At 40.6% G+C, this 25,605-nt stretch overlaps 1 protein-coding gene across 2 annotated transcripts in view; it reads right to left on the minus strand.

Annotated features, from left to right (window-relative positions):
* Nucleotides 1-25,203, minus strand: part of TPPP (tubulin polymerization promoting protein) — a 74,667-nt gene extending 49,464 nt beyond the window's left edge. The window contains exons 1-2 of one of the 2 annotated variants that reach the window (XM_069007915.1): nt 24,914-25,203; nt 11,242-11,472 (exon numbers count right to left, since the gene is read on the minus strand). In XM_069007915.1, the coding sequence (XP_068864016.1) occupies nt 11,242-11,468 (227 nt within the window). In that variant the 5' untranslated portion in view covers nt 11,469-11,472; nt 24,914-25,203. Of the gene's footprint in view, nt 1-11,241; nt 11,473-24,329; nt 24,407-24,913 lie in introns of those variants that run through there. The other variant, XM_069007914.1, reaches the window with a different exon arrangement.
* Between the last annotated feature and the right edge of the window lie 402 nt (nt 25,204-25,605).

Below are 25,605 nucleotides of genomic sequence, written 5' to 3' on the forward strand. Positions count from 1 at the left end.
TCACCAGATGATGGTGGTGGCTTATTCTTTTCTTTAGAGTCTTCACGTTTCTGCCTAGAAAACGAGCACTCTAGAAAACTTTTTGCTTTTCTGAGCATCCTAGTGCCACTAGGTGAAAGATTTCCCACACTTTCAGGACTTTTCCTTCCAGAACAAAGTTGAGGCAAAGAACAAGAAAGACGATTCAGTGCTGCCAAGGTAGGGTTCCTCATTATCTGTCAGCACACATTACCATCCCTTCTAAAAAGCTCACAGTTCTCATCCCAAGCAAATGCTACAAAAGCTTTGCACCTGGCACAGTGCAGTGGGCTCCACGAGCAGGGCAGTGCAGTGCAGCACCACGCACTTGCAGCTGCACGGGGCTCACTTCTGCAGCACCACACCCCTGGCAAGCTCGCGGGAACTCTGTGCCAGGCGGCTCTGCACACAGCATGGCACCATTCCCAAAAGGCTCTCCACAACCAATTCCTGGGAAGGAAAAGCACCGAGAAAACCTACTGGACTTCAGGAATATCACACATTCAAAACAGACACCGAGTGCCCTTGCTTTCACAACGAACTCTTGGCTCCACTGAAACAACTTTGCCTGAAGATGTTTTCTACCGCTTGCCACCACTGACAAAGATGCAGGTTTGATTTAAAGCTGTTCCACAGCTTAGGCAGAAACTTAATGATGCAACACCCTGCAGCAGGGTTTTCTGGTTGGTTTTCTTTCCTGAATTACAAATGTCCAGACAGCACAGAAACAGTCCCTGCCTGCCTGAGGGACTGACTGTGTCTTTTCAGCAATCAGTGCTGGGACTGCGTGCGCTGCCGAGAAGGATGGCGACAGGCAGTAGGTGAGCTGCTCATTACTCCTCACCACAAGGCTACAACATCTTAGCCACAGCACTCCTGGCTACACTGTCACCTGCAGTCAGCTTTCCTCACTGAAACTGAGTGCTTTCCTACATCTGCTCCTTCAACCATAACAATTCAGTATCTAACACCACATCTTCCTAGAAAAAGTTGCCATGGAGATTTCTTTATGGAATTAAAATGTTCTGGGAGCCTGCAGAATCAGCACCAACATTCACAGTCTCAGCAAGGTTTAGAAAATTACTGGTCTGCTGGTAATATCCACAACCTTCGTAAAAATGAGAAACAAAAAATGACTGTAACATGGAAAAAAAATTTCAAAGGGAAAGTTTGCCCTTTTTTGGGGGGGAAATTGTACCAGAACTCCCTACCAAAATTGTATTTACTTGGTTTTTGCATTCATGGGAATACATGCACAATCATTAAAGTCTGCACAAAGTCAGAAACAGCGATCAAGCTTCAAATAAAATTTGGATTTTGTTCGTGTTCCTTTAGTTTAGTGTGTGCACAGACACACTCACAGAAAAGAACCCAATAAGCAACTCCACTTCAATAATGCCAGAAAGTGACACAATTTTAACTAATCCTGGTGAGGATTTAATGTCCAGTCTTTAATGAGACTTGTTCCAATTCAGTTGTAAAAAAATCCTCCTCAGCTTCTAGATAATGGGAAGGACACATCAAGTAGGCTCTCCCAAGTCAACCCACTGTTGTTTTTTTAAGGAAAGACAAACAAAAAGATTGAAGAAAGATAAAAACCACATCAGATGGAGCACACTTCCATTCATAAACATCACATCTCAAGCAGACCACATCTAAATTTTTGGTAGTTTTATGCACACAGGCATTTTAAATGTAACTAATTGCAACATATATAGCATATTAATTATGAGATGAGGGATTTCAAGGTCATGTCGACATTTTAGGAGTAAACAACATACATACACACATACTTTTTCCCTATAAAATTTCCACTCTAATTTCAGAACAAGAAGTTAATTTCTACTGCCTATATAGGAGCACAAAGAAATTTATTTTTATCCCACAGGTCACCATGTACCACAATCAGCCCTGTGACCATCCTGGTGGCCCTGCACCAGGCCTGTTCCAGCGTATCAATCTCTTTCCTACACAGGAGAGCCCCAGACTGGGCACTGAGACACAGTCTCAGGAGCCCACGCTGAAGGGAAGGATCACCTCCCCAGACCTGCTGACCACACACTGACTCACGCAGCCCAGGATGTCGCTACCCTTCCTTGCTGCCACAACTCACACTCACTGCAAGGACTGCTGTCACCTCACCTTCAGAAGTTTCCCATCTGTGCTAGTTTTGGCTGGAGTAGAGTTAATTTTCTTCACAGTGACTAGTATGAAGTGGTAGTTTGGATTTGTGGAAAACAGTGTTGATAACATAGAGATGTTTTTGTTATTGCTGAGCAGCACTTACACAGTTTCAAGGCCTTTTCTGCTTCTCCTACTGCTCCTCCAGCGAGGAGGTTGGGGGTGTGCAAGGAGCTGGGAAGGGACACAGGCAGGACAGCTGACCCCAACTGACCTATGGTATATTCCATACCATACAGCATCATGCTCAGCATAGAAGCTTCGGGAAGGAGGAAGTGGGGGATATTCAGAGTGATGGTCTTCTAAAGTCACTACTCTGCATGATGGAGCCCTGCTTTTTTGGGGACGGCTGAACACCTGCCTGCCCATGGGAAGAGATGAATGACTTCCTTGGTGTGCTTTGCTTGTGTGAGCAGTTTTTGCTTTTCCTATTGAACTGTCTTTACTCAACTCATGAGTTTTCTCACTCCTCTGATTCTCTTCCCCATCCCACTGGTGGAGGAAACAGAGTGGCTGCATGGGGCTTATTTTCCAGCTCAGGTTAAACCACAACACGGACACCACCACCACCTCCAGAGCTGCCTCCTAGACTGCTGGCCCACTCTCCAGCCCATACCTCAACAATTTGGTGATGATATGACTGGGGTCAAGTCCTTGCCATAATCAATGGATACTAACTACACCCCTTTACCCACAGTGTCAGTCATTTCACGAGAGGTGAATGATTAACCTCAAGCAATGAGGTCAATCAGGCATAACTCGTCCTTGGCAAATCTATGCTGGTTGCTCCAAATCACCTTCTTGTCCTTCGTGTGTAGAGAAAGGACTTCCAGAAGGATTTACTTCACAACCTCCCTGGGGACTGAGGTTATGCAGATCGGCCTGAACTTTAACTTTCCTCTCTCTGTTTCTTCAAGCATGGGCTGTATTTCTCCCACAAATCTCCCTGCTTCCATCTCTTGTGTACCTCCTTCTCATGGTCCAGCCCAGTCAGAAGCTCCATGTATATTCTTGCTAGCCTGCTGCCACACTTGCCCGACTTCCTGCACATGAGAATGAAATGTTCTCGTGCTCTGATGAAGCTGCCTTGAAGATCAACCAGCTCTCCTGGGCACTTCTACTCTCCAGGGCAGTTTCCAGAGAGAAGATGAAGAGGCCAAGATCTGCCCTTCTTAAGTTCAGGCTTGTAATTCTGTTGTTAATCTTGATCATTCCTCTCAGGATCTTAAACTTTACAATCACCTGGTTGCTGCAGACAATGCTGTTGTCCTCTACATCTTAATCATCTTCCACTTCAATCCAGGAAATCAAAGTCTACATTGGTATTTAACAGTCTGGAAAATACTTGCTTGTTACTTAGTTTATTTAGTCAGTAAAACTAAGGCAGATTTCACATAGCTGCTTTTATAAATGAAAAATAGGTAGTTTTAAATGATGGCACAATAGGCTGACCTGCCAAAAAAAAAAAAAAAACCAAAACAACAACCGACTGCTCCTCTAAGCCAGTAGAAGTTCCTGTAGCACACAAGTGGAATATGCCACAAAGTGTGGCAAATACCAAGTAAGCTGCTATATATAGTACCATGTATGACATCGTGCAGCATTCCATATCAGCTGGGAAATGAATCACTCACCACTGTACCTATAGGTTTTCATGTGATGTCTGCTCATGAAAAATGGTGTTTTTAAAATCCTAATCAGCAAACATCAATATGGGTATAAAATTTAGCCATTATACATGCATAAAACAAGCCTGTGTTACAGCAAGTGAATTTAAAACCATCTTCCTTCTCATATGCAATCACTGTTTTACTTTTAGAATTTATGCCTCTTGGCAGAAGAGGGAGAAGAGCTGTTTTGTCTTTTTAAATAAAAAGCTTTTGAAGCATAAAGTGCAAATGGCAACATTACATTTGGCCCTTTAGGCAAGAAAGGCAATTAGATCTTAATTTAAATTTAAATATAGATGTGGCAAAAAAGAACACTTTCTGTTGAAACCTACCTACATTTCTACCTAAAAACACACAACTTCACAATTTGTCTGAGACTTACCAGTACAGATTTTGCTTTGCTTATTGTTCTATATCTACTTAAAATGTATTTCCTGATGCAGACAAAGTACAAAAGTTAACTGTTATGCCTACTTCATGCATAAAGTAGGATTACAAAAATCCTTTTCTATGTCAATATCAAAAGAATGTCTCCAGTAGGGATGTAAAACATAGCTTGCAACTACTGTGTGCTTCATTTATATATAAAGACCACTTCATACCTATTTACATACTTCAAAAATTTAAGAGAGGCTTCAGTAAAAATCTCTGTTGAAGACTATTTGCTTCAGAGAAACCTCGTGGATAGGTACTTGTTTTGAACAAGCTCAGATGTCAAAGTACTAGTCCTTTCAAAACAATAAGAAAGCAAGAAGCATCATACTTGTTCAATACAAAGAAAAGGCAACAATTATATTAGTTGACAAATGAGGAAAGCATGTACTCATTCTTGCCAAGAGTTTTCTTGTCAGCTTCTCAGAGCAAACATTACCCATTTCAAGTCTCGCAGCCATGGGGAAGTACTGCTGCATTAAGGCCCAGCTGTTCTCAGGTGGAAGCACTCCTGCAGAGACCTGACTGATCCAGGCTGCGGGAATTAGGCTAAACAGCCAAGCATGCAAGACAGCAAGGACAGAGCACGGGTGGGTCCACTCAAAAGTCAGGGAACAATAAAGTGTGTTGTGAATATTCTCCATGGGAACAAAACCTTCCTTTCTCAAAAAGATGGAGGAGAGTTTTCTGGCCTTTATAATACATGGCTTCCTCAGCAACAAGAAAACATGTCAAAGCAACATCAAGAACTACTAATGGAATTTCAGAAGACAATTATTCTGTCACTTGATCTTTTACCAAGAATATTTTAGTGGGTGGGGAGTAAGGTATATTTACAAAGCTTCTGTAGCTTAACTCATCTTCAATAACAATCCAGTATAGAACTGCAAAAATTTGTTTAAAATTTAACACATAGTAACATCAAAACAAACAAATGTTTCCATGGAGATGACTACCTAAATAAATGCTCACAACGGATCCAAGGGCTGACGTCACCCAGGCCTGCTTGCAACCATAGTAACATGCCAGTGTAAACAGAAATATTTTTATTTTTCTATCTAATAGGGTCATAGAATTAGCAGTTTTATGGCAGTGCTTAAAACATATTCTTGCAGTGCTCAGTGGTAACACTTCTAAAATAAGAGCAGAGGTATTTATATCAGGGCTATTACTATTACCATGTTAACTACATACAACAAGTGGAGTATGTGTATGGCATAGCTAACATATCAAATTTCCCAGAGCAGTTGTTGACCCCCAATAAACAAAGAAATTTAGAGTTCCTAAGGCAACACGCTGGAATGCTGATCAGAGCTCAGTAGCATCTATTATTCTTGGGTGTTCTGCTTTCCTTAATACAAAAATCCTGAAGTTCTTAGACTGTTGTGTCTCCCCATCTTGCTGGAATAAGAATGCAGCCACATGTTACTTTTCACACCAAGTGCAGAACCTTTCAGTGCCCTTCCCCTCTGTCACCAATGACCTTGCTTTCTCCAAGGCAGCAAGATTCACTAAATCCATACTTGCACTCTGCAAGCACAATACAAAACACACAGCTGACAAACTTTTGCAACTCCAGAAGAGTACCAGAAAAGAAACAGTTAACGAAGAAATTTTCCAGAAAGCAGGCAAGTGTTTCAGCTACTGAAAAGATACCCATGGAATTTCCACTGTCATGAAGAACATCCATCTTCAAATGCTATTGCATGTCTGCATATTGTATGTCTCTAAATTCAGTAGGCCTGGGATTGCATTATCACTTTTCATTAAAAAAATATAAAAGAAAGATATCTATATAAGGTTCAGATAGTATGTGAAAAATTAATGCTTTGAATGATCTAGTATTACTAAGATATTTATATTAAACCCCTACATTTTTGCAGAAACCTGAGCTACAGGGAAAGATCATAACAAAAAAAGTTGGAGTACTAGTTTTGGTCCTGTCACAAATACTTCAGATACAGTAATTAAGAAGCCTTCCATTCCCATGGAACATGACTGTGACTTTTCTTTGTCTTCAAGTATGGCAGTGAATTTATGGACCAGTTAAAAAAATTACTTCCCATGAAGTATTTTCAGGCTTTTTTTTTTTAACAATCATACGAGCCATTTTTTCTGAGAAGAGGTTGCTCCATTTTCGCCATTTACAGAGAAAAAGTTTTCCTGGTACCAGTTAGTAGAAGGGATTTTTATATAACTTTAAGCTAGCTTTGAAATTAAAATTTACCCTACAACCGGTGTTACTGTTTTATGTAGTCCAAAAAGCATACAAAGAAAGGAGTACAACATCTCAAGTGTTGACCATGAAACTACAAAAAAGCAAGCTTACTGCATAATACATTTACAGTTATGTACACTTCTGTTGGCTTTGCTGCATTTTTTAACAGATGTCATCCCATAAGATATAGCAGAACTTTGTAATTCACTCTTCACAATTTCTTTTGCTCTTCCAGGTACAGGATGCATGGAAAGTTAATGACATTTTAAGAGATGGCTTTATTGCATGCCTGATAACCAAAAAATTAGGAAAGTTTACTCTTCTACTTATTATAGAAACTGCAGTCTATTCCAGCTGTATTAGAACAATCCAAATATTTGGCATAAATGCAGGTGTTTTTACTTTGCTCTCTAGGGATGCAAATCATAAATATTCATACATGCAGCTACTCTCATAAGCAGGCTTTAGCTTTTCATGTCAAGTAATTCCATTGTGAAATTCTTTGCTGCTTCATTTCTTGTATTTTCTGAGCTGACAATTTTAAAAAACATAAACTTATATTACAATCCACCAAATTGGAAGGACTTGTGGGACCCTATAAATTACTGTTAAACAAAAATATTGGGGGGGGGGGGAATCACCCAATTTACATATTTTCTTACCAAAGAACACAATTATAGCAATAATTCTTTCATGTCTACTACTGCAGATTCTTTGCATTAGACTATTCCTTCTTCTTATCCTCAAGCACATATAAATGCTGTGCTCACAAGAAGGCCTTCAGTAGAACTTTTATGCAAGATAAACAGACAAACTACGTTTATGTCTGACCTGACATCCTCACGCATTCTGCACTTATTTTCTTATTTGTAACAAAGGCTCAATGGAATTTCTTCAACCTTTGTAACAACATTAAACTTAACTTTAAATGAACTAATCTCTGAAAGACAGACACATGGGTCCCAGCTTTGAAGAAGTATCACAGACTATTTAAAACTTTCAGATGGTTTGGCAGAGGTGGAGAGGGGATGTTAAGTCTACAAAAATGTTCATTACTTCAGAGATAAAATCTCTCCTGGAGCAGAGAAAGTTGCCAATCGGCGAATAGAACATTATCTTTCAGTAGCTCTTAGGTAAACATATCTCTTATTAATTTTCCTTGTTACTTTACCTTATCAGCAACGTTTAGTTCCTACTTATTTTGCCAGTATCTGTAGCAGAATAATAAATGAAGCCTGGGAAAGTTAGCAAGACAACAAATGTGGGCTTTATACATAGTAACTCATAAATCCAAAGAGCATTTCTACTGGATTAATTATTTTCTAGTGTCTGAACAACATGTGCCATTGTCATAAACTCTAAGTATAGCTTGCTGGAAAACAACCCTGCTAAGTACAGTGGCTTCCCAGTAACAGAACCAACAGAAAATATGTTTGGAAATTCTAACACAGTGCTAGATGGCAACTGGAGTTGAGAATGACAAACACTTTTTTCTTATGTTTGTTGTGTTCCCTGGCTAGCCTACAACTGCTAAAATCCACCAGCCCCATCCCATTGAACCATCACTGCGGCTCACCATCAGAATCCCAGGCTGAGGGTAATCTTATGAGACACACTTTAGCTCAAGAGCCCAAAACCAAGAGTGAAGCACAGAGCCTCCTTGCAACCATAAGCAGAATTCTTTTTGAGGCATGGAAGCTGCACTTTGCACTTTTGGGGGGAGTTGGAGATTCTTTTATAGTGTTTAAGGTTTTACATTTAACACGGGGGAAAAACTTGGTCTCTCAAAAAACTGTAAAGCTCTGCTTGGAAAAAGTTGCTTGTAAAATAAAAATGAGTTTATTATGTGAGCATGCCTGCTTTGATGCACTACCAAATCTATCATTATCCTTGAGCTTAGGGTTAAATATGAAGTAAAAGAGAAAGCAAGGAAAAACAGCTGTCTGAACATGCTTGAGAACTCCTGTATACTCAGCTTATGCTTAACCCTCCTAAGTTAAACCATATTACTAACACAAGTTCCTACAGCCATTAGATCTTTCCTTTTTAAAACCTAAAATACTGTATGTAAAATGAATGTGATCTAGACTAAAAAGAATTGCTGACACATGCACTCAAGAATAAAAATGTAAAAAAACCACAAAACCCCAACAGTTAAGAAAATGTGGAAGTATACCTACTGAAAGCATACACTTGAAAAATACAGATCCTCCTAATAAAGATAGCAAATCTCAGCTATTGTGGGTTGTCCCATATGCCATTTAAGCAATACAATTTAAAAATAAAATAATTTTAAAATAGAAGAATATATAAAATACATGTTATATGTACATGTACAGGTGAGAAACAAACAAAAAGCTAATAAACAATTAAAACTAAGATACTTTTGCATTTGATGCAGTTACTACTAAGCTATTAAATACTATTTGGTATTTGGCAGCTGGTTTTGGCTGGGGTAGAGTTCATTATCTTCACAGTGGCTGGTATGGGGCTGTTTTGGATTTCTGCTGAGCACAAGGTTGATAATTAAGAGATGTTTTTGTTATTGCTGAGCAGGACTTGCACTGAGCCAAGGCCTTTTCTGCTTTCCATACTGCCATGCTGGCAAGGAATGTGGGGGTGCTTGGAAGGCTGGGAGGAGACACAGCCAGGACAGGTGACCCCAGCTGACCTGAGGGATATTCCAGACCACAGGACATCATGCTCAGTGTATAAAGTATGGGGAAGAAGGAGGAAGACGGGGACATTTGGTGTTCATGTTCCCAACTTGTTACACGTGTTGGGGCCCTGCTCTCCTGGGGATGGCTGAACACCTACCTGCCCATGGGAAGAAGTGAATTAATTCATTGTTTTGCTTTGCTTGTGCGCATGGCTTTTGCTTTTCCTATTAAACTGTCTTCATCTCAAACCATGAGGTTTCCAGCTTTTACTCTAAATTCTCTCCCCAGTGCTGCTGATGGGGGAGTGAATGAGTGGCTGCGTGGGGCTTGGCTGCTAGCTGGGGTTAAACCAGGACAACTGGATAGAGGAAAAGATGGCATGCCTCTTCCAAGAGAAATGACAACACTTAACAGCAGTCATGGGAGCAAGGTCTGAGGAACTGCTGAGCTAGCTCTCCCCCAACAGAGACAAAGACAAGAACCCCCAAGCTGGGAGTGCTCAACAGCAGCAAGGGGATATGCTGACATTCCCCGGGAGCCTCAGGTACCCGCCACCTCACAATTCACTCCTGCGGAACAGGACTGGATTCCTTCTGCCCCAACAATCACCAAATGTGATACTTCTTTATATCTGCTAACACTGCACACGTGTTTATGTCATATCATGGGATTGTCCTATCACTAAAGAGCCCAGAAACTGATATGAAAAAGTAGCACTAAGATTGTATTTATCTACAGGAAATAATAAAATTTTAAGCTGATGAAAGTCAAAGAAAATTTGAAAATACCATAGATCAAGAAAGAAACAAAACCCCACAGCCTAAACATCCATTTCAAATAAGCCAGTTCTCTGATGGTATATCTAACTCCATCAACACAACTTTCAAGAAAACACAAGTAGGACTGATACAAGGACATGAGGGTGGGAGTGTGCATATGTAGTGTTTTCATTTATCTAGATAAGATCCCCAAGGAGCAAAAAAACAAGGAAATCAATCAAGTAAGGTCAATCTAACTATGTATGTCACACTGGACAGGTTTCAAGATTAAAGGTTTTTACTTCTCTGCCTTTCTCTACTTTGATGCAGTCTAAAGGGTCAGTGCTTGTAGCAAGATTTTCCAATTACCTTGTAAGCAATGCAGCTTGCATCTTCTCCCAACATAACACCACAACAGTTGACTGCACAAGCCAAAAAAGTGTTCCTACAAGCTACAAGTACAATTAAGGGACTCCTTTAAAAATAATGTTTCTCAACACAATGAGATGGAAAACAATTTAAACAGTTACTGTGGTAATAAAAAGCAGAAAAAAACAAGATTATCATATCAGGGGAATAGGAAAGGTGAAAATAATCCAATTCTACACATAAAGCAAAATTTAAAAAAATTATTTGGGGCTTCATACAAAATATGCCATAACAGATTAATTCCTTGTTAACATCTTTCCTTTAATATCTTCTCTTAGATTTGAGAAGTTTCTAAGCCTGCCTATGTTTTCAACTGTGGAGAAAGTTTCACTAAAGCTCCAGTCTGGTCACAAAAGTAAGATCAGACCACCAAGACAATCCTAATTCATCACAGCCATGGGTCACCATGCCATATTCACCAGCAGTTTGGCATGGCCCTACACTTCGAACCTGAGCTGGTGTTGTGATTAACATCATGACTGTTGTTAGAATATTGACTTTTAGTACGTATCCCACCTTAGCCTCAGTCCTCTGAGGCCAAACTTTGACAAGATCTTCCTGACTTCATTCAGTTATCTTTCAGGAAACAGTGACAGGACCTACTGCAGTTTATTAGAATAGCCTTCATTTGTCCTGATCACACTATAACTCTTTTTACAGTATAACACCTGTGAAACCAAAGTCAATTTAAGATAGCAGGTCAGAAGCTGAAAGCTGTATCTTCAAGCAACAAAATTTTGTAAAGGAACAACAAAGAGATTGATTTTGACAAAGAGTGTCACACAACATCTGTAAGCAACAGAAGGTAAATTTATATGGTGTCTACAAAACATGGTGGGGGGAGGGCAATGAAATTATGGCTAAAATGAACTTACTTGATTTTACTGAAGACAATGTCAACATCTGTGGTTGTCACATTCTTCCCATCTATGATATGACAGTCCTTACACAGCTTTGACCAGTTCTTCCCATGCATTTCTTTTCCTGTGGCTCTTGTATCACCATGGACGGCAAATTTTCTAAAGGCCTCTTCCAGAGCACTTATTTCTCCTGCTGCAGCTCCCTCATGGGAGTTTGTTGGTTTGGCCGATTTGTCAGCCATTGTGCTACAAAGAAAAGGAGGGCAAACTTATTACATTAATTTGCACTAGATTACTTTCTGTCCATCTACATGCTACAGTCCATGTCACAACTTATGAAGAACAAATGGTCAATAAAGTTAGCGAGAACTCACTGGCCTCCACCATCAAACATCAGTCTAAACACAGAACTATGTAACTCTGCCCATCTAGGAAAAAATTCTAGTACATTAAAAAAAAAAAAAAAAAGGTAGGCCAAGAAACTAGGGACACAAAGACACAAACCTAGTTTCACCATCATTACATCAGCTATCAAAAGAACACTTAGTATTTGCTTCCTTTCTTTTTTTCTTAAATGCAATCACCACAGTCACTCTGTTGATTTGAATAGAATTACGTCCTTTACACTGTAGGCATTACTACATACTTGTATTTCTGAAGAAAAAATAAACATTCCTTTATTTTCTGGACTTTGGCTTTTTAATTATTTTTTTTTTTACTGAAAAGTATTTTTGAAATGCAGCAAAAATATTAATGTTAGGGCTAGCAAGTACAAGACAAGTCTCTCTCGTTATCAAGACCATTTATTTCTCAAGTTTACGCGCAAAGGATTGTAGCTGTGGAATTCATTTGGAATGAACACATCCATGATGCAGGAATACTGAGAAGGGATGTCATTACCGCAGACAAGAACTTTCAGACTACTCCAAGTACATATAGTATATGTTCACCTTTCAAATGAAACCTTAAACTGAGCAACAGAATACTATTTTCAGGTGTCTTCATAAAAAAAAAAAAAACAAAAAACAAAACAAACAAACAAACAAAAAAACCTAAAGTGCCAGAAGATGTCACAGAAACCTTTGCCTTCTGCCCACACACTCCCGGCATGGCAGAAGCAAGAGGCACTAGAAAGCCTAGGCACAGGGTACACTGTCTGCCTGCCCCAACATCCGCATAAAGACTGTTGCCACAGTCACATCAGTGGTGCTACTACAGATTTTAACCCATAAAGAGATGCTTCAGGTATCAGAAATCTGGCAAATGCTAGATAAGTGCTGGAAAGCCCGTCAAACTTACCTGGCCTTTCTTCTAAAGTCCCAGCTGTACGTGGGATGTGATTAACATATGCAGAGATTGGTAGGTATTTCTAGTCAAGGTTTTATTTCCTCATCAGATAGGAAGTTCTCTGGCCTTATATACTGTACATCAATACAAACACCTCAGGAAGGGAATGGGTTCTAAAATTCTACCTCTTCCTATATTGCTTAAACGCTGTCACTCAACCAACCATGACATACCCTTTCCTGCACACTGTAACAGAAATAACCATAGCTACTTGCTATGCAGCAGTTATTGTTAAGCTTTTTGATTAGAAAGAATATTTTAATTAAAAACATACTCAAAGGACTTTTGTCCTTCACACTTGAGCAAACACAGCATGGCCAAAGCACTTCTGCCTATTCTGAAAACATTTAAATAAATGCTTAAATCCCTTGTTATATCTTAAGCCTGGGGGTCCTTCCATTTTGTTTACACAGTCAGCAGAAGTTTTGGCCAACAAACCAAAATGCTAAATTAAAATTAATATGACAGAAATGTACTAACTGTAGCCTGAGAACTGTATGTGCCCCTATGAAATAAAAAGAGAAGCAGAGAGGGGAAAAAAGAGTTTGAAAATGTCAAGTTCATAAATAAGTTTAAAAAGTAACCAATTCCCATTTCTATTTCCTTTGCATCCTGCCTACTATCCAAAGAAGAGGAATTTTACCTCAAAAAACTTATCTGAAAGCATCCCAACACTGAAACTCCAAAACAAAAAGCATGCACAGTAAATTGTAAGCTACTACACACATTACAGATGCATACATTTTTACCAAAGTATGTCTAGATCAAATCTTCTGTTTCATCAGGCTACATTCTTTTGCTACCAAAACAGTAGTAAAAGAACATAAGAAAAAAAAAATATACTATTGACACAACATATATAAAAGAGTATTTCATTAAAAATCAGATCATGAAGATCTATGATGTACCTCTATACTCAAGGAAGCTTGACTTCCAAAAACAGAAGTCTCTTCCAAGCTTGTACCATTTCAAATCAACTGAAGCTGGAATATAGAGCCAGAAAAAAAAGAGTATAGATCAGGGAAAAACAAAGTCTGTGTAGGATATTAAAAACCGAAGTTACCTTCGCATGCATGCAACAGGACAGAAAAGCATGGAAATTTGCCATGGTAAGGTATGTACGGTTTGCGTCATTTTGTAATTCTATCTTGCGGCAAATAAACTTTCCAAGAAATTTTCAGGGATAGCTCCTTCTTGCTCTTAGCAATTCTCTTAAGAAGCTATACTCAGGGTGAATATCTTTAAAAGATACAACAATAGCACAGTTTACAAGCTATAAACAAGAAAACATCTGTGCCACTCTGTCTCATCTGAAAACAGAAAATATAACCACGTGCCTACATTTTTAAGTATCTCCTGAACAAAATCTTCCTTAGCCAGTGTCAGTGCCTTGCTGGCCAATTTTGCTTAATGCTTTGTTGCCTATAACCATAACTCAACTTTGCACAGCACAGCAGAATAGTGTTTTACTGTCTTGTAGAGTCTTTAGTATGATAGCTGTATCAACTGAAAGTATTTTTTACTTACTTTCAGTAGCTACTAAATTAAAACTTTATAAACTTGCTATAAGAAAAATGCTCAAAGGAACATATTTGGCCTTCAGAAAGATAGTTCCAGACTTATTTCTCTCACTCATTAATAAATGAACTTTGTATTGGGATGTTTTGAGTACCTCTGGATCAGGCAGAACAGACACTACAGAAAAGGATTTTGTTTTGAATGGTGAAATCTGGTACGCAAAACAGACTCATTTCAAATAAATCCTCGCCATCTAAAGCAGAAAGTCAAGGAGAGATTAAAACCAGGGCTCTGTGGTGGTTGCCAAATATTATCATGGACATTCCTTGTTGAATCATAATTACAGTTTACCTGTTAAAATCCTATGTAATAGCATGAATTGTATTAAAAAGAAGCTACCTGGATTTATGAAAAAATTACCTAGTCTCAATTTAAACTTTTCTTTCTTAACACTACAAACAACACAGTGTGAAGAGAACTATATTAACGTACTATAATTAGAAGGTAAAGAACTGTACCACACAGGATATGAAATTAGACTTTTAATGGGGTCAGCTCCTTTAACTTTTTTTAATGATTAGAGATAAGGAAGCAGATCATGCCATGTGGAAGAAACGACCACTCAAACAGAAATGAAGTACGACATGTTTGACAAAAATTCAAGATCAAATGCTGTTTTGAGTCTTCCTTACCCTTTTTCCCTGGACAAAGAGATCAAAAGGTGCTTGGTAGATTTTGCTAGAAGTAAAGATTAGCAGTAATTTGGGGCATAGCAAGATGATAGGTGAAAGAGACAAAAGAAAGTGATTACTCTAGAATACCAAATCTAAAACTCAGTAAAACAAAATTAAGCTGCTGTTTAAAAGCACGAGCTGTGCAGATGCCGACTACCATAATTACAGCTAACCAAAGAAATGCCTTTCATCACCATGCAAGAACTTTAATGTGTACACAATCAGATAATACCAATTTCCAGAACCAGCAGAAAGAAGTAAGGTGGGACTAGTCACCAATACCACCCTCTCCAAATACTGCATGCTCCAACCAAGCAGGTCCACATCACCAAAAGCAGCCAGATAAGAAAGAGGTATAAGCAGATGCTAGAGAATAAGAGGTTTGTGAAAGAACAACTGTCCCCCACAAAAGATGAAGTTTCAGAAACCCACAGAATACTTGTTAGGTGTTGTGTTACAAACTGCTACAGTCTGTGTCCTTTAGTGACACAAAAAAACCCAGTTCTTGTCCCTCCCTTTACTCTGCAGTAGGTAAATAATACAGCACATTATATAGATATTAAGCCCGTCATCAAACTAACTCATGTTAACTGATGTTAATCACTGACATCATGACTATCTTATGCTAAATAGACTGAAAGTGCAGATCTGTGTTCTCAGCACATGACTAACCCATTAGAAAAAGTTTTCTAGTATCATCGAACTTCCTTTTAGCCAGACTAGAATATATACTCATCGGCAGACAGACAGCTGGGTGACCTCCACTAGATAAAGCCATTTATTAACCTGGATTCTTCCTTTAAAGATGGGACAAGAAGTTACTGTTTTGTGAATTTCAGTTGTCAATTTTCTAAAGCTGTGTGAATACCCAAAGCCTCAGTACTGACCAACTGCCAACTCTACTGAATACTTACATTAATTTACACTTATTGACACCCTCTCCAGGTGTCAACAAATTGCAGGAATTCTGGTACAGCTTTGATTTAGATTTGTGGGAATTGCTCCTAGAAGTAATCCATCTCTCAGCAGCTAGGAAGACTTACTAAAATCCAGAGTATTTTTTCCAACAATTTCAGAAGCTTATGCAACTCTTTGAATATTCACGTATCCTACCAGGTCAGAATTCACCACAGTACCTTGCCTGCCCTGTCCCTGACAACTAATTCATGGCTTATTTGCTCAGCAGAAAGCTTAGTATTTCTAACACAGTTACCATTGCTGCCATGCCACAGATAGAGAAACCAAAGGAGAGGGATGAGGAAACATGTCTGCTCTGCTGCCAGTATTCATAACATCATGAGGACCCTGGGACCCATATTCTACACTACTTTAATTATTAAGGTCACATAAAACAGATACATGAGTGTAATGACTATTTTAAGAACCAGCGTTCTCTGGCTCGATAAAGGAAACATATTCTCACCAGCTACAAATCTATTTAAGCCACTTTAGGATCTCCACACCAAAAAAGTGTTTTCTGGGGAAAAAAAAAAAATCTGTATCTATATCTGTATATATATCAGCAGGATACAAAAATCTGAATGCCTATTTTTTTGGGCTATACCACATACTTTTTCATCTGCTTTGTCTAACCTCGAATTGCTTTCATTTGCAGCAAATTTTAAACAGTGTTAAAAAACAGTTTTAATGGAAGTCACCTCACAACATTAACTGCCGTGGATGAATATGAGTGCAACTGTCTAAGACAGAACAACAGACTAGAACACTACAGCATTATTACAGCCTCAGATACATTCATGTTAACGGAAAAGACAGTGTATTTTAAAACTCTTCATTCTTTAGAATACTTACCAACCAAGAATTCACTAAAATGAGGTCAAAAGTCTAGTGTGAACCAAGGGAAACTTCCAATTCACATTTTAACAGCAGAATCATTCAAGGATCAAGCAGACCTCTGACTGCTAAGATTGATGAATTTGCAGAAAAGATTCAACAGAACAATGGCACAGTTGCGATGCAATAACGGTACCACTAGTGTCTCCTCTTTCCTGTAACACTCACCTTTGCACAGGCCAGCCTTATTTCTCAGGTGTAATACCTTGCTCCCGTGCAACCCCCAACACGACAACATAAGACCCCGAAGTTATGTTTACACGGAGCATCAAGGCCACCATCTAGCTAACAACCAAAGTCTGCAGTGTAAATTCCTCTGGCTCCTACAACCTAAAATGCACTATCTGCTCAGGCTCTCAATCTCAGCCCTGATACCTCCCTAATTTCTTAATCCTTTCTACCAGATGCCCCAGACAACTAGTTTTATATATTAAGTGTTACCTGTTTTTACCTTCCATTCTGCTCATTTTTCCTGCACTTCAAGTGTTGGTAAGCATGCAGGTGCTTAGGATGCAACTTCTATCAGAATCTGTTTCTGCACTGTAGGTAAAACTTATTCAGTGCACCACAAATAGCTGTCATCCAAAATTTCTTAAGACCTTCTAGCCAAGCCAAGCAAAAAAAAAAAAAAAAAAGCAACTTTTCAATGAGCACAGGAGGTGTTATTTTTATGAGTTAATTTAATTCATAATGAATTATGAAGCAGTGCAAGGCATTTTAATTTCTCTGACTGCCTCTGGTTTATTTTAGCACTTGATCCATCTTCCCCTTGTTATAAAAACTTCACAAAATTGAAATGAAAGGGAAGTCTCATTTATTTTGCCTGTAATCATTTATGCCAAATAAAAACAGGAGAGACAAAATACAGCAGATGGAATCTTTTTCCCACATTTTTGCATAAATATTCAAGCTTAGGGAAGGATAAACAGATGGAGAAATGCAACATCTTCCTAATAAAAAGCAATGCCTTAGACTGCTCTTAAAGCTTCCCTCAAGCTTCCTTCACAGCTACGTGTAGGAACAAGAGCTAAAGCATTTCTCATCAGAGATCTGCTCTGGTTATATTTCTCCACACGTGATGCAGAAGTGAATGACAGCCATCCATTTTCCCGAGCAGAGAAGACAAATGAGCAGAGACCACTGCAAAACAAGCAAAGCTAAAAACTTTATCTACAGTTAAACTCATCTTTACCTAAAGAAAATTAAATCCTTTTGCAGGCTTTATGAGGAACTGCATGGGTGAACCTCGAGTTCTCTTAACAATATATGTGAATTTAGCACTATGGACAAGGGCAAGGCTGGCCAGATCATGCAGATACATTCAGACTTTCAGCAGGACACACATAGAGTAACAGAAAAGGTGCCTACTTAAACTATCCAATGTTTCTTTTCAGCAAAACAGTATTTCAGACTGTGAACATATGCCATCACATATGCCATTAAAGGATCTAACTTAGAAAACACATTACCAAGCACAGAGATTACTTTGACTTCTGACAAATTATTGTTACTGTTGTATTTCTTAAAACTATTGCTATTCAGATAGTTACTTCTACAATATCACTTAAACACAAAACTAAGTTTAGTTCTTAGTAAATTACATTCCTCCATTTTAAAGAACCACTTCATAAATATCACCTCTTTATATAAACAAAGCACTTGTACACAGACACACAAACTTTTATCAGTAACAGTTTTATTACAACTTATTTCTTTTAAAAAACATGTTCTCCTGACTTAAAAGTATACAAAAATTCTCTATCTAGCTAACTCTTAACTAGCTCTACAATATCCTGTAATACCACCATGTCACTTACAAAAGGTTTTAACTATGAAGGTAAAAGCATAAATAAGACATCCACAACATATACATGTACTGGTGAACTCTTATTAATGTTGGGTTTTCTTCATTATGCCACTACTCCACTCGGGAGTTCCACTTTCTAAGTACGCATCCTAAGCTCTGCTGGGCTGCTGTCAGTGGTAGATGAATAATCTGGGCACAAGCATTCAGCAATTTCACACACAGGCAAGGATACAAGCCAGCGTCTAGAACCGCCTTCACAGGAGAAAGAGAATATGACACCAACTAAGGCACAACAAAAGAGGAGACTCAACTGTTTAGATGAGGTATTTTTTCATGGTGTATCAAAAAAAGACTTGGGAATCACAGATCCTAAAAGAGTAGAAGACAACAGCTGCTCTTCACAGTAGTCAGTCATACAATTAATTTACAGCTCCAAATAACATGCTGGGCCTGTCATCACTTTAGGATTAGTTGACTACAGGTTCCACTACAACTGTAGAGCTCGCTTAGCCTCATTTCTTCACACACTGTACATTGTATCCTCCCACCACCTCCACCCAGCCCGGACTCTACCCTGAACTTCACAGAATCCTTTAAAAATATTTCTGGAAAAGCCATAAGTAATGAAGATCCACTCCATGAAACAGGATCAGAGACTGTACAGAAAGATCACTTCAAACTCCAGTAAGATGGGGGACTTTGAGTACCACCCATAAGTATCTAGAGAACCACACTGATGTTACTGACAGGGACAGAATTAGATCTAAGAAAAACTGAGCTAACAGAGACTTGAAAGCACTGTAAGATTTAGTAGTCACAAAGCACCACCTCTGATCAAAGAAATGAAGATGATATAAGAGATGCAAAATCATGACACAAGAAGTTTTATCATAAGACATGTTACAAAGTACATTGGCGGAATTCTTGAGAGATCCAAATAGCTCTGTAGAGAAACTAAATCACCTACTAAATGGCTCTTTACTGTCAAAGATATCAAAAAACTCAACAGTTGAAAATTCAGGCTACGGCAGTGCGAATCAGAAATATGACTTTCTTATGAAGAGACAATCAACCATGCCAGGTACTAAAGGGAACTTCCAAGAATAGCTGAAAATTCTTTACTTCCTTATGTCTGCACATTAGGCTGCCTTTAATACAGAAGATAAATTTAGTCAAGTATCTCTGAAACACAGACTTTTACCAAACGTAGCTTACTGCTCTTGGGTAACTAACTCAATATAACTAATACATGAATCAGATTAGGTGGTCTAAAGATCCCTTCTGTTCTTAAAATCTGCTACTTCACTTTTATCTGAATCCACGAAAATAAACCAACCTTTAAGCACAGATTTTTTGCAACCACCCACAGTCTGGTACAAAATAAGAAGGGAAATACATCCTTTGCTAAATCAGTAAGTTCTTTCACGTCTATAAGCTCCTCTAAGATGAAATATTTGGGTACTACTCCTTTCAAAACTCAAATCAGAACAGACAGGCCAAAACAGGTCTGTTTTTAAAATAAAAATAAACAGTGATATCAACAATGAAAAAATAATTTTGTGAGCAAGAACTCTTAGCACTTTCACTACTACTGCAAGAATTTTCTTAGCATTGATCCAATAAAACTCCATTTAAGAATTTGAACTAGGACTGCAACCCACAGAGATTCAAGCAAAAACTGTTATATTGTTGATTTTTTTTATTTTGAGTTTCTCTGTGCTCATTTTGTCAAATGCTCCCAATACATGAACACTGACACAGAAGCATATTCCTGAGACTAGCCAAACTGAGCAAGAATTAACTTCATATGATTATTTAAAACAGTTACACTGCAGATTCATTATTATCTTTTCATCAGCCACATAATGCATTGAACCTTTGATCTCTACATTCTTGGCTCCCAGCTCTTGGGTTTCTATCCAGGACAAGGTAAACTCATACCACAAACAACAATATAAGGACACTGAGGCAGGAGAAGGGTGAGGAGGAAAAGAGGGAACCTTAAGACAACTAGCAAGAGTAAGAGCCTAAGCTTCTCCACAGCTGCCTCAGAGTCCTGACAGAGTTAAGAACCCCTCTTAGCAGCAGCAAAGTGAATTGGCCACCCACCACACATAACTACTAACAATAAAGAATAACTTCCCATCTGTTTTGATGGGACATACCACTGCAAGCCAAGAAAACTGAGAGTAGCACAGAATCCGTCTGTTCTGCTCTGTCAGCACTTGAGATAAACACCCACTCAGGAAGAGTGTCCTGAAACCTGAGCAGGATACACATACTTGTCCTGTAACACATGTACAGTCCCTGGGTACTTAAAGACCATATTTATATAGGGGTGTTTTACCAGTAACATCCTTTCAATGCACAGTTCTCTTCAGCACTATTCTGAAGTATCCCAATAACCAGGTTACAATGAAATGGGAAGTTCTTGCAGTACTTCTATGTATGGGCAATTTGGGATGAGCAGAGTGATGCATTCATTCAGAAATGTCTCTCAGCTGAAGGTGTAGTTGTTATTATGTATTTCTGGGGCGTCTAGGCACATGAGTGGGATGAGATGAAGAAAGAACTAGAACAGATTGTAGAAAACACTGAGGAAAAGGAAAAACATTATGATTTTTTCCTGTACAACCAGAATCTGAAATGAAAACTCCATTTCAAAATTCTAAATTACCTTAAATTTAAAAAACTGTAAAAATTAGGTAGTCTGAAGAGAAAATTTTTCATATTGGGTTGATGTAGATTTTTTTTACCTTAATTTTCAGCATTTAGTCAAGTTAGATACATTTCAAAATCCCCCAAACCCAAGCCATCCATATGTCCCAAGGATAACCCTCAGAGAACAGTGGAAGTCTTAAATAAAGTTCTACAATCCCCTTTGCTCTTACACATGAGAACAAGAAAGTACACAGCGGGATAATGCACACACATACCAATGCATCCTTCTTAACGTCAGCTTGATTCCCCTTTTGCACCACTCTTCTCCACCACTTACAGTTCCTTGTTCCTTATTTTGGATCATAATATTTAGGGGGCCATGCCCAAGTTTTTGTTCCATTATATTGGACATAATACATTAGTTAAGGTCCCTGACCACAGCTCCCAGACACTACGGCAATACAAACAGTAAGCAAGTACTTCCTTTCAACTAACTGGCAGAGGCTTCTAAAAGCTCTTATGCCCACAGTAGTCATGCCAGTACAGCAGAGAAACAGGAGGTGTTGAAATTATACCCCTGCACTTAATTTCAGTTACACACAGCATAAAAATGGTTTCAGGGAGAGGCAAAAACAAACTTTGTTGCTTGCTGAAGAGACTCCATTCCATTTATGCAAGCCTGCAAGCAGTATCCATGTACAAATAAAAAGGACATGAGATCACTGAGTGACAGACTATGCCACAGAATGACTGTTCTTGTTGTAATATATGAAATATATACAATAATATATAAATATAGAGATATAGAAGCTAGTGAGTATGGTCACATCCTCACACCGGAGACTTACATAATTTAGATATGTAAAGCAAGAAAATTATCTGATATTGTCTTCATTCATATCTTAGCTTATCATCTGAGAGCAAGTTACCAAGGTTAAATACTGTATTGCTTATTCTCTGAAGCCCTATGAGATATATTGAGTACAATTAATTGTTTCTATCTATAATGAGAAGACCCTTAACATAAATTGACATAACTGACTGCCTCACTCCTTCAAAGAGCCTTATTTTATTTTTTCAAATTATGCTCAATACACAAGAAGTAAAAAAAACTTCTACCACACAGCTGCCTCCAGAAAGTAACTGGAATGAATACATCTACCACAAAAATTAAATTAAAAGACATTATTTCTCACCACAGTCAAGCCACAGATTACAAATGACACAGGAACAACTACTTGGTGGATGTATATTTCCATTTATAAATATCTTTTCTTAGATTTACAAGGGTCAACTGCAAGCACCGCAGGAGATTCCTATGTGAACTTTATCTGCAATTTGATCCTTGCATGGCATGCTCTCTAAGCATTACACTGTACTATAATTTAATACTGGACATACACTTCAGCAGTTACAAATGACAGACTATTTAAACGCATGTAACTGTGACCCAGAGATGTACAAAGGTATTCAAAACAGCATTTTAGTTTGGACTGAGGAGATGAAAGGTTGAGTTGGGAAAGGGTCTCTAAAAACATAAAGAAGTGGCTCATCACTAAAGGATTAGAAAAATGGCCATTGCCATTTTAAAAATAAATTGTCCAGGTTTGATAAACAGTGATGCTATTTTAAGCCTAGGACTATGAAAGTATATAGGCATCTCTTTGGTTTTCCTCAAAATTTTCACAGCACTAGAAGGAAAAAAAACCAAACCTTAATGTTTTATTATCATGCTAACCCTTTCCAGCCATCTAAAGCATGCTATTTAATGATGCTAGCTGAAAAAACAGTGGGAAGGCTCAATAAAAGACAGTCTCACATCATGTGTTTCATTTCAGGCTAGGGCTTGGGTTTGCTCCTCCTCTTCTTTTCAAATAAACATGAGCAGTTATGCAACCCTCTGTAAAATCCGAAAAAATTTGTCCCCTCCCAAACCTGCCCATGTAGAGCCTGCAAAACATAAACACGGAATCTGGTTGTCAGCAGCATCTCCTACATGATTCGAAGCTGTCAGCGTTTAAGATGCTATTCACATGTGTGTTCAGCACCTTGTACTCAACTTCCCCTTGGAAAAATTTCACCAGGGTACAACAGCTTTTACCCAGGACCGCAGAAATATTTGCAACCGCTGGTAATCTGACGAAGGAGGGGCGGGGGAGGCGCGCAGGGAGGGGATGTATTTATTTTCAAACGAGCTTGCCGGGGTTACAAATTAATTCATATGATTTGTCTCGTCCTTGTTTTCCACCCCGGAGTACTTGGCTGTTTACCTACGGATATTACCCTGCAGGCGCTAAATAGTCTCCCACACCTGATGCTGGTTTAGTGAAGGATGCTATACAGGAGCAGCTCTCGAAGACGAAGCCCCTCCAGCTACCACTCGGGGATTTAAAGGAAAAAGAAAAAAAAAGGAAACGGCAAATCGCCTCTCCCCATCGGTCTCCATAAAAGGGGACCGTTGCTTCTACATGAGCGCATGAAGCAGCAGTAGCTGGGGCGGCCGAGGCTTTGTTGTTGAGTGCGGAGCATTCGGTGTGTGTGCGCAAGGTGGCTCCTTCCCGGCGCCTCCGGGAGACGCCCGCGGGGGAAGCGCGGGGCTCACCAGCCGCTCGTAGCCAGCCTCCAGCATCGCCCAGCCACGGACCTGATGCCACCGGGAGCCGGGAAGCCGCCCCGGGTCCCACGCTGGCTGCGGCCGCGCGTTCGCCCTCGATGGCGACCAGGGGATGCGGCTTCAGAGCCCATCCCCATGGCAGGCAAAGGTGCGCAGTTCCGCACTGAGCCCCGCTCCCCGCCGGCCCCTTGCCCCCGGTTCCCGGAGGGACGCAGGAGAAGCGCAAAACATCGGGAGAACAGCACGGAGGTGAACCCCAAGGAGGGATGCGGAGCCGCCGCCCGCAGCGCCCCGCGGGTGTTACATAACGACGGCGGCGACCGCGCCGGGCTGGGCTTGGGCGTCCCTCCGTCCCCGGCTGGGGCGGGCACCGGGAGGTGGCAGCGGGGCCGCCAGACCCCCGGCAGCGCCGCCAGCGTCCCCTCCCCTCGCGCCTTCGATAACCGACCGGCGATCGATTAGCAGCGCGATGGGAAGGAGGTAGCGGGCACGGCACACGACATGCACCCCCACCCACCCCCGGCGGAGCGGTGCTCGCCCGGCCCGGGAGCGGCGCCCGCGCACTCACCGCCGGCTGTGGAGGGCGGCAGGTCTGGCTGCGCTGGCCGGGCTCCGTCCGGCGCGCTCGGGAGCAGCCGCGCGTGTCCGCAGCCGGCGCGGCCGTTGCAGCGGCACCGCCCCCCCCGCCCGGCCATTGGCGGGCTCGCGGCACCGCCCGCCCGCCGCGAGCGCCCATAGGCGGCGCGCGCCGTCCTTCCAGGGCCGCGCCCGCCCCCCGCGCGCTGGCTGAGGGGCGGCGGGGCGGCCGCCGCTGCCTTACAAGGCTCGCTGGTGCGGCGCGCTCCCGCCGGCGCCGTTTCCCCCGTTATTCCCGTTATTCCCGTTATTCCCGTTATCCCCGTTTGCCCCGCCGCCCGGCGCGCAGCGGCAGGTGCGCGGCGGCAGGTAGAGCCTCGCCCGGCTCGCGCATCCTGTGCCTCCCCTTTCCGATACACCCCGGGGTACCAATGTCCTCTGTGTCTTGCCGCGCTCTGGCAGGTTTGGGTCTGGATGGCCGCTCGGTTGTGCTTGAAGCTGGGGTTGTCGACGCAGATGAAAACCGTGTGAAAGACTGGGCTGTGTGGTGCAGCGGGCATTCCGTCAAAGCCTCACCTTCCCTCAGCTTGCCTCTCGCCTGGAAGCAGCCTGAGGCCGGCACAGCGGAGAGGGGCAGCCACCAACCTAGTCTAGAGCAATCCCATCCAAAATCCTGGAGCACAGACACAGTCCAGGAGTCAGCAGGAATCTAGTGTGCCGTTGTGCACCCTCATTTGTGAATTTACAGCCTGAGTCCAATGACCCCGCAGAGCTTGGTGGACTGTAACTTGATTACTGCTGTGGTGGAATGAAGTTAAAACGATCTGCCTGCACTCGTGAGGGAGGAGAGCAAAATGCTAATGTGCAGTGGATTCTAAATTTTTCAAATACAGGAGATATATGGCTTATTTTTTAATTGGTCATATACCTATACTTGCCTCAGGATGCAAAGTAGTTTACAAACTACTATACAATTATCTTATAATCTCTGATTTCAGTAACTTAAGGCAATTATTGAAATGACCCAGAATGTCATTTAAGGGGCTTTAAAGGACCCTTCATGTTAGGGTTGAGTTTGGCTGTACTACGAATGAAGGTTTTGTGGTAGTGTAAGGCAAATGCAGTTGTAATCTCTCATAAGAGCACAAATCAAAGTCATCCACAAACACCTCCAAGTCCTTCTCCGCAGGGCTCCTCCAAATCCCTCCATCCCCTAGCCTGTACGGGTACTCAGTAGTGAAACTAACCATGTGTTCTTGGTAGGCACA

Source organism: Aphelocoma coerulescens, chromosome 2 (assembly GCF_041296385.1).
Source record: "Aphelocoma coerulescens isolate FSJ_1873_10779 chromosome 2, UR_Acoe_1.0, whole genome shotgun sequence".
NCBI lineage: Eukaryota > Metazoa > Chordata > Aves > Passeriformes > Corvidae > Aphelocoma > Aphelocoma coerulescens.